At 42.1% G+C, this 17060-nt stretch overlaps 2 protein-coding genes across 3 annotated transcripts in view; one reads left to right on the forward strand and one right to left on the reverse strand.

The window, feature by feature from the left end:
* LOC117827208 (E3 ubiquitin-protein ligase rnf213-alpha-like) overlaps positions 1-9545 on the forward strand; it is a 45855-nt gene extending 36310 nt beyond the window's left edge. For both annotated transcript variants that reach the window (XM_034703741.1, XM_034703732.1), the window contains exons 58-68: positions 2114-2202; positions 2368-2619; positions 3594-3723; positions 4704-4781; positions 5661-5841; positions 6116-6320; positions 6603-6680; positions 7623-7820; positions 7907-7996; positions 8515-8693; positions 8787-9545. In XM_034703741.1, the coding sequence (XP_034559632.1) occupies positions 2114-2202; positions 2368-2619; positions 3594-3723; positions 4704-4781; positions 5661-5841; positions 6116-6320; positions 6603-6680; positions 7623-7820; positions 7907-7996; positions 8515-8693; positions 8787-8940 (1634 nt within the window). In that variant the 3' untranslated portion in view covers positions 8941-9545. The remainder of the gene's footprint in view (positions 1-2113; positions 2203-2367; positions 2620-3593; positions 3724-4703; positions 4782-5660; positions 5842-6115; positions 6321-6602; positions 6681-7622; positions 7821-7906; positions 7997-8514; positions 8694-8786) is intronic.
* A 2317-nt stretch (positions 9546-11862) lies between these two features.
* On the reverse strand, positions 11863-15531 carry lsm4 (LSM4 homolog, U6 small nuclear RNA and mRNA degradation associated). The gene is made up of 5 exons (XM_034673735.1): positions 15401-15531; positions 14864-14905; positions 13834-13932; positions 13300-13480; positions 11863-12593 (listed from the first exon to the last, which is right to left on the reverse strand). Exons 1-5 carry the CDS (start codon positions 15503-15505, stop codon positions 12487-12489), a joined length of 534 nt encoding a protein of 177 aa, XP_034529626.1. The 5' UTR covers positions 15506-15531; the 3' UTR covers positions 11863-12486.
* Positions 15532-17060: the final 1529 nt, after the last annotated feature.

A 17060-nucleotide genomic window follows, 5' to 3' on the forward strand; every position in this document is an offset into this window, starting at 1 on the left:
CTCCACTCTTCTCCCTTTGTTGTCGCTGATTTGCTGTAATGAAGCTCCAGTGTCACAGATGTTCACCGATGGTGAAGCCATTTCCAACCATGATTGATTAAATGATTAGTATGCATAGATTACATCAGCTCAAGTTTTCAGAAAACAGTGAGTTTGATTTTTTGAACGTCTTGTCTCCTTCTGTTTGTACGAACCCTTCAGACTGTCATATATGCAGCTCTGGTTCTGTTGCACATTATATCTGTTATGTAAGTACTCATGGAGCTTCTTATTGTTGCTGTCATCTGAGACATTCTTGATTATTCAGTATTTTAAGGATCATTTTCATATTTCATGTACGTACTGAGGTCATGGCTTACACAAGAGTAGAGTTTAAAACGGGACTTTATCTGTTGGACATACTCATGAAAATGTTTTTGTATGTACACTACCGTTCAAAAGTTTGGGGTCACCCAGACAATTTTGTGTTTGTCATGAAAACTCACACTTTTATTTATCAAATGAGTTACAAAATGAATAGAAAATATAGTCAAGACATTGAGAATGTTAGAAATAATGATTTTTAGTTGAAATCATAATTTTGTCCTTCAAACTTTGCTTTCATCAAAGAATGCTCCCTTTGCAGCAATTACAACATTGCAGACCTTTGGCATTCTAGCTGTTAATTTGTTGAGGGAATCTGAAGAAATTTCACCCCACGCTTCCTGAAGCACCTCCCACAAGTTGGATTGGCTTGATGGACACTTCTTGCGTACCATACGGTCAAGCTGCTCCCACAACAGCTCAATGGGGTTGAGATCTGGTGACTGTGCTGTCCACTCCATTACAGACAGAATACCAGCTTCCTGCTTCTTCCCTAAATAGTTCTTGCATAATCTGGAAGTGTGCTTTGGGTCATTGTCCTGTTGTAGGAGGAAATTGTCTCCAATCAAGCGCTGTCCACAGGGTATGGCATGGCGTTGCAAAATTCAGTGATAGCCTTCATTATTCAAAATCCCTTTTATCTTGTACAAAGCATCCCCAGACCAGCACATTACCTCCACCATGCTTAACAGATGGTGTCAGGCACTCTTCCAGCATCTTTTCACTTGTTCTGCGTCTCACTAATCTTCTTCTGTGTGATACAAACACCTCAAACTTTGATTCGTCCGTCCGTACTTTTTTCCAATCTTCCTCTGTCCCAGGTCTGTGTTTTTTTGCACATATTAATCTTTTCCTTTTATTGGCCAGTCTCAGATATGGCCTTTTCTTTGCCACTCTGCCTAGAAGGCCAGCATCCCGGAGTCGCCTCTTCACTGTAGACGTTGACACTGGCGTTTTGCGGGTACCATTTAATGAAGCTGCCAGTTCAGGACCTGTGAGGCGTCTATTTCTCAAACTAGAGACTCTACTGTACTTGTCTTCTTGTTCAGTTGTGCACCGGGGTCTCCCACTTCTCTTTCTACTCTGGTTAGAGCCTGTTTGTGCTGTTCTCTGAAGGGAGTAGTACACATCGTTGTAGGAAATGTTCAGTTTCTTGGCAATTTCTCGCATGGAATAGCCTTCATTTCTAAGAACAAGAATAGACTGTCGAGTTTCATATGTAAGTTCTCTTTTTCTGGCCATTTTGAGAGTATAATGGAACCCACAAATGTGATGCTCCAGATACTCAACTAGCTCAAAGAAAGGCCAGTTTTACAGCTTCTTTAACCAGCAAAACCGTTTTCAGCTGTGCTAACGTAACCACACATGGGTTTTCAAGATGTTTCTAATCATTCATTAGCTTTCTAACTCGATTAGCAAACACAATGTACCATTAGAACACTGGAGTGATGGTTGCTGGAAATGAGCCTCTATACACCTATGTAGATATTCCATTAAAAACCAGACGCTAGAATAGTCATTTACCGCATTAACAATGTGTAGAGTGTATTTCTGATTAATTTAATGTTATCTTCATTGAAAAAAACAGTGCTTTTCTTTCAAAAATAAGGACATTTCTAAGTGACCCGAAACTTTTGAACGGTAGTGTAAGTATTGTGGCATTTTCAAATGTTTTGTTTTATTTTTAGCACATATATGCTAATGGTAGAAACAGCCCTTTACAAAACACCTTCTGTTTGACTTTGTATAGCTGATACCGATCCCGGCCTGACTACAAAAGCATCCAGAAACAACTGGGAGAAAACAGTGTCTGCAGACATCATGACTCCTCAGTTGAGGGTAACACCTTTCACTTAACTTCATTGTTTTACCCTTTGACCTTTTTTTCCTCAGAGAAGCTTATGATGATTAAAACTTGTATTATTTTGTGTTTTATTCTAGCACTCTCATACTTCCTGTTCTCACTGATATGATCTTTAAGAACAACATATATTTTGTGTGTAGGATCTAGATCGGCTCCTAGAGGAAGTGAAGGAGAGCATCAGAACCGACTCCCGTGTTTCCTCCAACTTAATCATGAGGATGGCTTTCACTGATGACTGCTCCTTCCTGACATCATTGGCACAAGGCTCTCAAGTCCACAGCTCAGCTGTGTGGAGCTGCAGAGAGAAGCTGTCATTGCTCAGTCTCATACACATCGTGGAGCAGCATGGTCAAAAGGAGGAGCTGCCTCTTCTGTGGAGGTTCCTGCAGAAGGTGAATTCTGTGAGATGTTTGGTCCAGTGAAATAAGTCTTACAAACTGCCAGCCACACTGTGGTGAATTATTTATATAAATTCATATTTAAAGGATGGTTTGTTATTGTATGTTGACTTCCTGACCTTTGGTCTATAGCCACCATCAAAGTCCAGTTTTCAGGAATACATTTAAAGAGGGGATACTGTGCTCATTTTAAGGATCCTCTAATAGCTTTGAAGGAGCTTTACTTGATTTACAGCTCAAAACATGAATTACTTATTTCAAGGATCCTCTAATAGCTTTGAAGGAGCTTTACTTGATTTACAGCTCAAAACATGAATTACTTATTTCAGACTGGTCTCTCTTTGAAACGCCTCATTTCACCTACTGTCTGTTTAAGCCCGTCCCCAACATTCCAGAACCTAGCATCCCGGAAGCCTCCTCTGCTGTTGCAATGCTACATAGTTGCGTGTCTCTTTTTAAAATGACTTATTTTCCCTTTCAAGAGATTCAATAACTAGTGATGTCATGATTTGAGCAACATGTCATGATCTCCCTGAATCCTCGTGTGACTTTCAGAACAAGTCGTTCAAAGCAGCCTCATCTGGGATTACTTGACACGCATTCACCTCGCAGTTTGAAACTCTGCCCACGTTTAGTATTGACATCCAACATTTTTACATGCTGGGTTTTGAAACTTTATTTCCTCTTCAGGACAGATAAAGAGCTTTTCTTTATTACAACCTTAAATATAAATATCTATGATACTTAGAGAGTAATACTTGGTCATAACATCCGATGACTACAGCCTTACTTCTATTCTCAGTCATGATGATTTGTTTCCTATTAAATAAAAAACCTTAACTTTGTACTTTGTGAGGTCATGACCTGTGTGTTTATAAAGATGTGATTATGTATCTTGTGATTTCATACAAGCAATAATAAAGGCATGATTAACATCTTTATTACTTTATTTTCCTCCCTCTGCTCAGGAGAAAGAATTTCAGCAGATAAAGCATCTTTCAGACATCCTTATCCTGCAGAAATTCTTGGTGAGGAAGTTCCAGAACGCATCAGATCAAGTAACAGGCTCCATCAGAGATTTCATCGAGAAGCAAAAAGGTAAAAAACAATGGCTTGACCTTCACGTTGTTTATTCTCAAAATGTGAAGTAACAAACTCTCACAGATCCCAGTTTGATTATTTTTGGCAGCACCTGTGTCAATAAGCAGTCTTTACAGGTGTGCACTCCAACAGAGATCTAACCTTCTTGCTGTCAGTTTGACTTTGTCTTCATCTAAATATCAAATTATTTAATTCCTCTGGATTTGTTTCTGTGTCTCGTTTCTGAATAGTCTCGCTGACAGGGCAACCCCTGCTGAGCAATGAACTCCCCTCATGGTATCTTCTGATACAGTCTTGTAGTCACTCACTTGTAGTTTTGGAGGCGACTCCCCCCCATTAAATCATGAATTTCCGCTTCTCCCATCTGGATGGAGGTATAAAGTAACGGCCAGTACAACCAAGAGATATAAAAACAGTTCTGTCCCAGCAGCCGTCAGTATGATCAACAAATCACAGTAACACAGCATGATGCAGTACAAACAAGTTTGTCACTATTTATGATCTTTTATCTTGTTTTTTACTGATTTTACTTCTATCTTGTTTTTATCGAGGGTCCCTTTTTAGTGCCGAGCACTTTGTCACTATGTTTGTTGTGTCTTGTCCTGTGCTGTTTGTTGGTTGATGTGAAAAGGCGGCTGACTAACTGCAAACAATATCTACCTTCTGGTAAAAATAAAGTAACCTTGAACTCAGTTAGTACAATAGAACACCATCATCAGTGAGTCACAGACTGAGTCACTATCGGAAAGCCAAGTTGTTGACCAAAGACTCTGAACTAGAATTCTTTAATTAACTAAGAAACTCGATATCTAACTCGAACTGACAACAAGTGCTCCAATCTTTTGATAATCGTCCAGATCAGTAGCGGTTAAGAGACAGGAAACCAGGCATGTGTCATTTAACAAACACTCAGCATTTCTTCTTCTTTTTTTGTCTTGTCAGTCAAACGAGTAATTACTTTCAAAATGTTGTTTCAGATTTAATGTCATGGTTTGAGAAACACATCGACACCTTCCTGAAAACATGGAATCTGCTCAGAGTGTCCGTAACCAGCAGTGAGTATTTTCTTCATATTTCATTAATGCACAAATGAATTCATTTACATATTTATACCTCCTCTTTATTTTCAATTGGGTTTTTATCAAGAAGCAACCTCCTGTCTAAAAATATGAGTCCAATGCGGAAGAGTTAAAAACTGCAGTTCATCGAGGATCTGCTTGAGGCTGGCTCTGGAAGTACAGGAAACCACATACACACCAATTCAAAGAAGCCGATCTTTACAGCAGAAATAAACATGTTTACAGTCTGGTTCAAAAGAAGAGTGTAGTCTGGATAGCTCATATCTCTATCAGCACACACTGTACGGGGGTGAATTATTTCATAGCGTGGTAATTTCATAGATATTGAGATTACGAGTCTTCCAATGAGAGGCACAGCTGACTTGATTGACAGGCGGGAACACTGTAGCTGTTGGCGAGGAGGCTCAAAGCCCGCCTCTTTACCTCACAATCGCTCGACAGCAGCAACATGGCTGCCACCGACGACTGGCCTCAAAACAGCACTTCAAAAACAGACGGGTGACGTCACAGATACTACGTCCATATTTTATACAGTCTATGTTTTTATAAGCATGTGTGAACATTGATCTTAAATCTCAGTTGTTTCACATACCCAGTTGACATTGAGGGAGACACCCATTCATCCAAACATCCATTCATACCTTTCATTAGCTGCTGCTTAAGTTTTTACACTAATCTGTTCTAGCTCTTGTCTGCATGTTGAAATGTCTCTGGTGATAAAGTCAGCCCCTGGTTGCTCTCAGCGGCTGCGTCATACCTGTGTTATTCGATACGAACGCATTTTTAGATGATTGGCACTTCTGGTGTTTCTTTGAGAGGTAGAAAGCCAAGACTGAAGTCCTTTTCCACCTGCAGATGAGATGAGGATACCAGCTGAATTTTGCAGTGATGATCTGAGTCTGGACAGCGACCTGCAGTACCTTCTGCCCCGCCGACAGGGTCCAGGACTGTGTGCCACAGGGCTGGTCAGCTACCTAGTGTCGCTGCAAAACGAGCTGGTGAATGCTGTGGACAATCAAACTGGAGAGGACAGCAGGTAAAACAAACATGAAGCCACAAAACACAGAGGTGCTGTCCAACAAAGAGCAGAAGAGAACCCTTCAGCTTAAGGTTACAAGTCTGTCTGTGAACAGGAGCAGGGTTTTCCTTCTATGACTGACTGTTAAAATATCTCTTTATATGAAAGTTCATGATTGGGAGAAATGGACAGTTAATCTGAAGTCATTAGCTAATCAAGAAGGTCTGGGCTTTTCTTATTTTGCAAAAATAAATGTTACTTCAGTTGTATAAAGTTAACACTCCGTCCACAGCAGTTACAGGGTGAGTTTGGCAGAGCTCACAGAGCAGCAAGTGATCCGCTACGAGCTGGACAAAGACCTGCTTCCTCTGGTTCTATCCAACTGCCAGTACAGCTTGGAACGGGGCCATGAGACAATATCACATTATGATCTGCCCAGGATCCAGCAGCAGATCCTCACCCGCTTCCTGCGGGGGAAACCCATCATCACCCGCATAGTGAGTCCACACAGGCAGTTACATACACTAACGAATCAACCTGCCCTGTACGGTGTGCTGTTACCTGGATTCAGCAGACTTGGTCTTCCATCATGCCTCACATTACACACCTAGATAACTATTAACATGTCAGATAACAGCAACCAAATAAAAGAGAGATCAAAAGAGTTTGATTTGTTTTGTGTTTAGTTTCATTTTAACTGCTTCTGATTCAGGAGGCAAACCTCAATGCTATTTTTTCTGTACTTCCTGCTTCAACACAACCATTGTTCTTCATTTCAGGGGATTCCCACTCTGGTCAAAACACAAGAGAGAGACTATGAATCCATTTTCAGAGCTGTGAAAGGAAAAGTGCGACAGGTAAATGATTCAACCCTGACTTCTCTGTTTCATAGTTTGTAACATAGTTATGATTTCTGACGACACACCATACTTTATAGTTATAACACTGTTCACAGTTACCAAAGCAAAAGTATGAATTTATTTACTGCAACTTTGTTTCTTTATTCAGTCGTATCAAACACAGATTGTTACGTATCCTCAGACTCTTTTCAAACAGAGCAGGTCTAGACCATACTCTATGTTCTATTATTAACAAAGACCCAACATCAAGACCGGATAAGATCCAGTCCCATCTTACAGACAGGACTCAGTCTGATCTCATCTTAATCCACCATGAGCAGAGCACTTTGCAGCATTTAGCAAGTTACAGTGGCAAGGACAAACTTCCTTTAACAGGCAGAAACCTCCAGCAGGACCAGACTCATGTTAGACACACATCTGCTGAGACCGAGTTGGAGAGAGGGATAGAGGGAGGTGAAGAGAGAGAGATGATAGTGGGGAGACGGATAGTAGTAGTTGTAGCAGCTGGAGTCTGACACGTCCACAGCAGCAGGAACCTACGAGACAAGGGAGCTCAGGGACTCCAGAAAGGTCTATGGTTAGTAACTTTAATGGGACAGGAAGAGTTAAAGTAAGAGACAGGCAGAGAAAGGAGAGAGAGGGAAAGACAGGATCCCAGTGTGTCAGTCTAAACCTATAGCAGCATAACTAAGACCTGGTCCAAGCCTGAGCCAGCTCTAACTATAAGCTTTATCAAAATGCTCATAAAAACATGTAAAGCTGGGATCAATGTTCAGTTGAATGCATTTATCTTATCTTGAAGTTAAAGATGTGTAAAAGTAGAAACACTCAGATAATGAACCCTGGTGTTTACAGTAGTGATGTTCATCTTAATACAGAGGAGACATATTTACAGTAGATTATGGCTTTTGTCTTCATCCATACTTTCTCTTTCTTCAGGACACTCTGCCCCTTCTGATCCGGAACACCGTGTCCAGAAAGCTGGATTCCTACAGCGAGGTGTGTGAGGCGTTCAAGATCGTGGAACTGCTCCTGGGTTTCCTCTCAATGACAGGTGGTGATCCCACGATGCCGCTGGTCACTTACCTCCGGGACGTCCTGAAAATGGCAGACCACATTGATCAACACATATTGCAGGTCAGTGCATGGGCAGCTTCTGTGTCTGAAGTGAAGATGTTACCTAAACGAGCCTGGATAAAAAACATGCGGTGTTGTTTCTTCAGGCTCTGGGCAGATGCACCCTCGGACACTGTGTTTCTCTGTGGCAGCTCCTCGCCTCCCTCAAATCTGAGACCATGCTGCATCTCAAGAGGGTAAGTGATTAGTTTATTTGAGTGTATATCTGAAGCAAGCGGCAACCTCCGGTCTAAAAATACGAGTCCAATGTGGAAGAAATAACAGCAGAAATAAACATGTTTACAGCCTGGTTCAAAAAACAAGTGTAGTCTGGATAGCTCATTTCCTGATCGGCACACACTGAGGGGGTGAATTATTTCATAATGTGGTAATTTCATAGATATTGAGATTAGGAGTCTTCCAATGAGAGGAACAGCTGACTTGACTGACAGGCGGGAGCACTGTATCTGTTGGCGAGGAGACTCAAAGCCCGCCTCTTTACCTCACACTAGCTCGTCAGAAGTTAGGTTGAGTTCAGCATTTCCAATATGGCTGCCGCCGACGATTGGCCTCAAAACAGCGCTTCAGAAACAGATGGGTGACGTCACAGATACTACCTCCATTATTTATGTAGTCTACGATTTGAAGCAACGTATTTCACTTCTCCATTGATCACATACCTGTAATGTGCCTTGCCATGTTTTTCTGTTGAAAGGAGCCCTTTTCAGAGTATCCAGCTGAATACCAGAATCCGCTGAACGAGGAAGAGAAGATCGAGCTCAAACGTTTCCTGTCCGGGGGGAACACGGACCAATGGCTGCTCGAGATACACGAGTTCCTCCTGTTGAGACTGGGCCGCCTGAGAGCTACAGAGGATTACAATCCTTCATGGAGGTAAAGCTTGCAGAAAGGCGAAAACACTTTACTTACTTTCATAGCCTCAACATATTGATAGTGTACTCATGCTCGTCTTTTCTCCCTCCTCAGTGTGAAGGAGACTGTGACTCCCTACATGGACGATAAAGAGGTGGAGGTGCCTCAGTATGTGGAGGAAAAGTTCCCTGAAAACCTGAAGTTGTCTCAGATTGTGGAGGTTTGGAAGTACTCCGTCACAGTCAGGCAGGAGTTGATGGAGGGATGAGCTGGATGTGTGTGAGAGGTGTGAGTTAACCAGATGAATCATAACACCAGTTTACTTTTTCAGATGATGTGTGAAGGATTACAAAAGTGCTCTTAAGATTTTTTAAACATGAATATTCCTTACGTATTCTTATCTCTCAGTTTGTCATTTTTATTAATATTAGAAATTCAAAGTGTCACTGTCCGAGCCTTACTTGAAGGATCTCTCAGGATCTACTCAGGAAATGTTGAAGTTCTGTCGAGCCTGTGCCGAGTTTGAGTTTATCCTTCCCAAACTTGGGATTCTTTTTTTCTCCTTGAGTAATTTCTTTAATCTGATTGGCAAAGAACTGTGACCATGCAGATTTCTCTTTAATGTTTCTTTCACATTTAAATGAAGTACTCACAGTTTACACTTATATATGGAACTGACTGTGATTTTCTTTTGATATGTTTGAGTCTGTTTGCTGATGTTTAAAAGTCTGGACATGGATGCAAGCTTCACTGGAGCTTTCAAGTTTCAAGTTTCAGAAAACAATCAATGATATATAAAAACATGTCTCTTCAGGAAAATGATGTACCAATAAAGAATTATTGTTCATACAATGAATAATTTGTCTTAAAGGACTCTGAGGCTTCTGATTTTATATAGAGCTTTAAAAAGAAGGGGTCTTTTCAGAGCTGTACATTTACTAGTATGGTTAGCAGGTAGTTATCAGAAATAGAATCCCGACAGGGTGAGACAAGACCCCGAGTTATTCAGCGCACTAACCTCTAAAAAGGAACTAATGTCACAACTTTGAACCCTGCTGCTATCATCACCACCGCTCAGGGTTTAAGCTTCTTTGTAGAGATCGCTAACCTAAAGTTTCTCTCGCCTGTGTGACGATACGATTCACTCAGGATTCTCTTCTTCTTTTCAAGAAAACTGGATTGAACTCAAAATTTAAATATTATTTAATTTCAATTCTCAGATATGGAAAGTTGCAATATATATGTTGTCTCTTATATTTCTTTGTAAACAAAGTAATCCTTCTCATTGTTAAGGTGTTGTAACTCAAATAAAACCACTGCACACTTTTTTTCAGCACCTTGCAAAAATAAAAAAATGACAGAACAAAAATGCCTTGTTGGAAAATTTCAGAACAATTCTAAAGAAATGGAAAGTGAACGATTCCCAAATGAAAGTATTAAATATTAAAACAAACAAGTTAAATCTCTTTAAATAAACTAAAGTGCAGCTGATGCTCCTGGCTGTGAATTGACATGTTTTTCTTCAGGATTATCAGGGAAAGACAAAATGCTTCCAGACCTCAGACTGTAAACACAAAGGTGCATCCTGAGCTGCTCGGTCTTCACCTGCTGCCTCCATGTCTGTCACTCAGCAAGTGAGGAGAGAGCAGCGCAAGAGACTTCATGATGCTGAACAAGCGGAGTGAAATGCAGATAGCGCCCTCTACTGTTTAAAAATAATATTGCAATATACATTTTGTTGAATCTATTTTAAGCCACCCTTATTTGTATCAATATATATCCTTACATCTCTTCTTAAATGCTCTACTTTCATGATATAATATCACTGTAGCATCAACTTTCTACATTTTCCATCAGCTGAAAGTCAAGTATCCCTAACTTCCTGTAAGAAGGGTTTATTTAGTTCAAATATTGTTTATAAGATGCACAGAGATCTTTATTCTGCTACGTATTTAAGGTGAGGCTCTGACCTCGTGACTCCTCCACATTTCTTTTACACGCAGAAAAGTTCATGAGTGGAGAGATAATAACCCAATCTCAATGTCCTCCCTGAGCCCTGAGCCCTGAGCCCTGAGCCCTGAGCCCTGAGCCCTGAGCCCTGAGCCCTGGCCCTGAGCCCTGAGCCCTGAGCCCTGAGCCCTGAGCCCTGAGCCCTGAGTCCTGAGCCCTGAGTCCTGAGCCCTTCTTGACTTAATTGACGTCACCTGTAAAGTGATTGAGGGCAGGAGGCTGTAAGGACTCAAACTGTAGATCTATGGATGGGACAGCACTTTGAGACTTCTCACGTAACCTGCATGACGTCATGTAGCTCACCTTGGCGGCATTAGGAATTGTTATTGCACAATTTTTACTGTTCTCAAATTCAAGGCGCTTAAGGGACTGATTGTCTGATTGTCATGTGATCCAGGCTCTGACCGTACAGACTGCTTAACCACAACATTTAAAATATATAAATAGGCTATTTACCTATAAATATATAAATTATACTGTATACACATCTGTGTGAAGATGAACAGATTAAGCCTCTTTTCTATATTTATACTTACAGGCAAACTTTTTTTATCTGTAAACTTTATTGCAACTTTCCTGCTTCTTTGTTACTGTCACAATTTTTTTAATTTCATGTTACGGCTCGTTTACCCTCCAAGCTTGCGGGCGTCCCCTGGGAATCCCGTGTTTCACGCCACAATGCTATGAACTCTGGGTAATTTGCTTATGCCAAGTCTGCAAAAATGCCCACTTACAGAAAGGGGGCATAAAGGGCTCAAAAAGTCAGAGAGAGATCCCTCACACACTTGGTGATTTGACAATGGGACAGCTCTAAGAGCTCACGGACTTAGCGGGAGGGCGCCTCAAAGTCAGTGAGTGTTTGAGATTGGCCCTACACCTTAAAACCCTCTGCAGCCGGAGCCTGTGGGTCGATTCTGCAGAGGTGGTGGGGCTGAAAGTCTAAGCCCAGCACAGGTGCAGAGTAGAGGGAGTGACTGGAAATCTTGCGGCTGTAATTAAACCACCTGTGATTGTGAGAATGACGCAAGAATGCAAAATCAGCGCAGTGTGAGTTACCTGCATGAGATAGTGCACACAGGCATCAAACACTTTAATTCTTGCTGTTTGCTGTTCTAGATATTAAATGTGTTTCACCTGCAGAAGTCAAACAAACAATCTGTTCTAGAAATAACAAGACCACTCTAACAAAAGCCGTTTTATTCTCATGTTCTCATGTAAATAATTTACATCGTCTTTTATTACAAAAATAAAACAAAACCCTTTCAGACTTCAGATTATGAGAATCTTTTTTTTTTCTACAAATTCTTAAACAAAAGGTGTTTATTCAGGGGTTTAAATCCTCGTCTCCCCGGGTGCCACTCTACCGGCCGTCCTGCTGTGAACAGACTGCACATCAAACAAAAAGCACAGACCACAGAGTATCACCAACGACACAAAATTAAGAGCAATTAAAAATAATATTCATGCAACAGAAGTCGGGGGCGGTTATTTCACCGGTTCAAAAACTAGAAAAGAAAAAGCTCCAGTGCTCTAAGTGATGGGAAACTTGTTTGATTTGTGATACGTGTTACAAATAATCAGGAGTCTGTCACCTCATAATAAAAAAAAAGTCAGATGCTAAAAAACAAAAGTGTAAGAGCACGGCTTCTCTTAACCTCTACCAGTGTGGTTTCTGCAGCCGTGGTCATTCTCCACGAGCGTCCCAGCAGGAGCAAAACACCAGAGAGCGGGTTCTATCTTCATGCACTGACAGAGAGACACTTTCATATGACAGGATGTGTTGTTGAGGGTGTGATGTAGTCTGTCAGTGTTGGTTCTTCATCCCCTGTGGTTTGCCCGGTTTCTTATCCTGCTGCAGCTGCTGCCCTCGCCCGGGGCCGGTCATCCCTCTGCCGCGGCCGCCAAACAGACCTGCAGGGAAGGAATCAAAAAAGAACAAACATTAACATTTTTCAGATTTTTGAATATCCATCCATCCATCCATCCATCCATCTTCCTCCACTTATCCACGGGGGCAGCAGTCACAGCAGGGAAGCCAGACTCTCCTCTCCCCGGCCACTTCCACCAGCTCCTCTGGGAGGATACCGAGGCGTTCCCAGGCCAGCTGAGATATAATCTCGCCAGCGTGTCCTGAGTCTTCCCCGTGGCCATCCTGACCAGATGCCCGAACCCCCTCATCTGGCTCCTCTCGATGCAGAGGAGCACCAGCTCTACTTTGAGCCTCTCCCTGATGTCTGAGCTCCTGACGCTATCTCTAACACAGGACTTCCAACAGATCCTTGTCCGGTCCGTCTCTGATCCGCTGCGGTCTGGCTCCGGACCGCAGCGGATCAGAGACGGACCAGACAAGGATCTGGTGGAAGTCCCATGTAACAACTCTGATGTCTCATGGGTTAACTTCTCATGTTGAAAAATCTGAAATTCCAGATAAATCTGAAACAGTCGCGTCATGACTTTAATCAGATATGACGGCAGAATGTTCTGGACTCACGATGAGAGAGGAAAAGTATTCAACCACAGTATTCACCGTACCTGGTCCTGAATTTAATGTGTTGTTTACAACTGTTACTAGCAAAGCCCTGATGCTCCTGATAGCCCGCAGTCCTCATTCACTCACCTCGGCCGGCTCCTCCTCTCCCTTTGCCCTGCTGTTTGTTCTGCTGGGCGCCTCCACGTCCGCGGCCCTTTGACACCACCTCCTCCTTTACCATGTCGATGATCTCATCTGGGATTCGCAGGTACTTGATGGTGCTCCCTCTGATGTAGCACTCGGGCATCCTCCAGAACTTGTCTCCATCCTGTGAGAGGGGGGCGGGACTGTCAGTGAAACCTGATCCTGAATTCAATTTGAAGTCTGCGCTGTCGTTTCTGTGAGGCCGTCTCAAAGTCTTTTGTGTTCTTGTTTACAGGACAAAAGGAATCATTGTCACTTCGGTCCACTCAGCTGTCAGTTTACATTTTGGCTTTTCACCCTCAACATGACGAGGGCTTCTTTGCACAAGTACAGTCTGTGGTCCTAGTCACACAGGGGTACACGAAAAAGATCATCTCTAAATGTCTTATGATGGACTGATGGTGGCCCATCTACAGCAGGATACCTCTAGCTAGAGCTACATGCTAACATAAGACCAAAGAGAGTCCTCAGCTTTACCCTGGAGGTGCAGATGACTTCTCTCAGGTTGATGTTCATCCAGTTGTCACAGCTGACCAGGTGACCGTTGTAGGTCTCTCCATTCTTCAGCTCCACCAGCTGAGGCAAGAAAAGACGACAAAGACAGAGTTAGTGTGGACGAAGTATTGCAGGACGGACGGCAGAAGCTTGAGCGGGTTTTAAATGTCCTGAGACAGGACATAGTGTAAATGGGCTTTGTGATGTTAACTAGAAGGATCAGAGTCGTCTCAAAGAGCAGGGTTAGTCTGTTTACAGTACAAGGAAAAGGAAGACTGAGGATGTGCCTGGATGCTGACTTAAACAGCTCCTCTGTTATCATCTATTCTCCCTTCTGCAACAGAGTGTGGTTGAAGAAGAAGAAGAACATACTTTATTAATCCCCAGGGGGAAATTCAATTTTTTCACTTGTGTTTTTTTCAGTCATGCTACAGGCACAGTTTTTGGTATATACGTACAATCATGCACACACATGCAGTGGACATGCACTTAGGGAGATGTCAGAGTGAGGATGCTGCCATCAACCAGCACACCCCAAGCAGTTGGGGGTTTGGTGCCTTGCTCAAAGGCACCTCGGCAGTGCCCAGGCAAGTGAACCAGCACCTCTCCAGCCACCAGTCCACTTGCCAAACTTCATCCATACTGGGACTCGAACTGGTGACCCTTCAGTTCCCAAGTCAAGCCCCTATGGACTGAGCTACTGCCGCCCCCACTGCCGTGAGAGTAAACATACGTGATAGATAATACATGATAGATGTATTTAGACGCACATTTAGTGCAGTATTAAAGATAGATTTCTATGAACACAAATAACACGTCTACATTTTCAGTTTTAACATTTCCATACAGTTGATGAAAATGAAAGTGTAGTCAACACACAATCTTTGACATCAAACTTGATAATGTAAGACTGTTTGAAGATGGATCACAAGTATGGTTGTAAATCATCATTTCATTAACATCTCCACTGCTAACATCAGCTCCCATCAGAGGGGGATCAGTATGTTCTCACCATGGGATGGTTCTGGGCGGTCTTCAGCAGAGACAGGGGGAGCTGTGGGGTGAAAGAAGAACAGGTCACATGAGGAATCCACCTGATGTAAACATTACATACATCCTCTGATTACTCTAACTACAGGGACTCCGTTTAAAGACAGATATTTAATAGTCACAGTGTTGATTTCTTAAACTGCTTTAGCCTAGCTTACTGTCTGTCACATTGAGGTAGCCATGTTCATAGTTAGCTTAAACTACACACTAACAAGCTAACAGCAATAACAGAGACTTTTATAAAACATATTGAGCTTTAACTGCTTCTTTCACGTGATTTAGAGGTTTCCAGGATTACTAACTGGTCCTCCTTTCATTTAAAACATTGAGTTTAAGCTACAACAGCTAACACTTAGCATGGAGCTAGCATGAGGCGCATCACTGAGACGTCCTATGCTGCTAACACAGCTAGCGTTAGCTGATTAGCTGGCGAAGCTACAACTGAACACATCTGAGACATCTACAGGAGAAACATTTGTTCACAATATGCAATCCTTACCATCGTGAGGCTGTGTTGTATTGACTGACTTGAGCTAAAACACGACTTCACAATGAGCTGCTGCTTTTCTTCTTCGTGTTTTTTTTTGTGGATGATTGCAATCATGTTTTAAAGGTGCACAGCGCCACCTGCTGGACCGGAGGAACTTCAAGAGAGATCTTCTTCCTTGTCTTCTTTGTAGGTGCATTACCGCCACCTACTGTCCGGAGTGTGGAACAGGAGAAATAAATGAATATTTAATTTAAATCAAACAGACACCAAAAGAAACAAACTAAATAACTCTATTATTTTCATTAAACCACAATCACTAACAAACGTAATAATCCAGTTGTAGGGCTTCCCTTCTGCTTATACTAATAACCCTGTTTATGAAATGTTAGGATTAGGAGTTAGGGTTAGGGACCAGGTTAGGGTTAGTAAAAGGGGTTAGGGTTAGGATTAGGATTAGGGTTAGGGTTAGGATTAAGTTTAGGATTAGGATTAGGGTTAGGGTTATGATTAAGTTTAGGGTTAGGGTTAGTAAAAGGGGTTAGGGTTAGGATTAGGATTAGGGTTAGGGTTAGGATTAAGTTTAGGATTAGGATTAGGGTTAGGGTTATGATTAAGTTTAGGGTTAGGGTTAGGATTAGGGTTAGGGTTAGGATTAGGGTTAGGGTTATGATTAAGTTTAGGGTTAGGGTTAGGGTTAGGGTTAGGGTAAGGATTAGGATTAGGGTTAGGGTTAGGGTTATGATTAGGGTTAGGATTAGGGTTAGGGTTAGGATTAGGGTTAGGGTTATGATTAGGGTTATGATTAGGGTTAGGATTAGGGTTAGGGACCAGGTTAGGGTTAGTAAAAGGGGTTAGGGTTAGGATTAGGATTAGGGTTAGGGTTAGGATTAAGTTTAGGATTAGGATTAGGGTTAGGGTTATGATTAAGTTTAGGGTTAGGGTTAGTAAAAGGGGTTAGGGTTAGGATTAGGATTAGGGTTAGGGTTAGGATTAAGTTTAGGATTAGGATTAGGGTTAGGGTTATGATTAAGTTTAGGGTTAGGGTTAGGATTAGGGTTAGGGTTAGGATTAGGGTTAGGGTTATGATTAAGTTTAGGGTTAGGGTTAGGGTTAGGGTTAGGGTAAGGATTAGGATTAGGGTTAGGGTTAGGGTTATGATTAGGGTTAGGATTAGGGTTAGGGTTAGGATTAGGGTTAGGGTTATGATTAGGGTTATGATTAGGGTTAGGATTAGGGTTAGGGTTAGGGTTAGGGTTATGATTAGGGTTAGGATTAGGGTTAGGATTAGGGTTAGGGTTATGATTAGGGTTATGATTAGGGTTATGATTAGGGTTAGGGTTATGATTAGGGTTAGGATTAGGGTTAGGGTTAGGGTTAGGATTAGGGTTAGGGTTATGATTAGGGTTAGGATTAGGGTTAGGGTTATGATTAGGGTTAGGGTTAGGGTTATGATTAGGGTTAGGATTAGGGTTAGGGTTATGATTAGGGTTAGGATTAGGGTTAGGGTTAGGGTTAGGGTTATGATTAGGGTTAGGATTAGGGTTAGGGTTAGGGTTAGGATTAGGGTTAGGGTTATGATTAGGGTTATGATTAGGGTTAGGATTAGGGTTAGGGTTAAGGTTAGGGTTAGGGTTATGATTAGGGTTAGGGTTAGGGTTAGGGTTAGGGT

This window comes from Notolabrus celidotus, chromosome 2 (genome assembly GCF_009762535.1).
Source record: "Notolabrus celidotus isolate fNotCel1 chromosome 2, fNotCel1.pri, whole genome shotgun sequence".
In the NCBI taxonomy this organism is placed as follows: domain Eukaryota; kingdom Metazoa; phylum Chordata; class Actinopteri; order Labriformes; family Labridae; genus Notolabrus; species Notolabrus celidotus.

What these genes read in the sequence shown, in the direction of transcription:
- lsm4 (XM_034673735.1), bottom strand. Translation starts at nt 15,505, where the DNA reads ATGATTGCAATCATCCACAAAAAAAAACACGAAGAAGAAAAGCAGCAG. An exon ending in TACAACACAGCCTCACGATG is followed by an intron (nt 14,906 to 15,400) that starts GTAAGGATTGCA and finishes TTCACCCCACAG; the next exon opens with CTCCCCCTGTCTCTGCTGAA. An exon ending in GAGAGGAGGAGCCGGCCGAG is followed by an intron (nt 12,594 to 13,299) that starts GTGAGTGAATGA and finishes CCTTCCCTGCAG; the next exon opens with GTCTGTTTGGCGGCCGCGGC.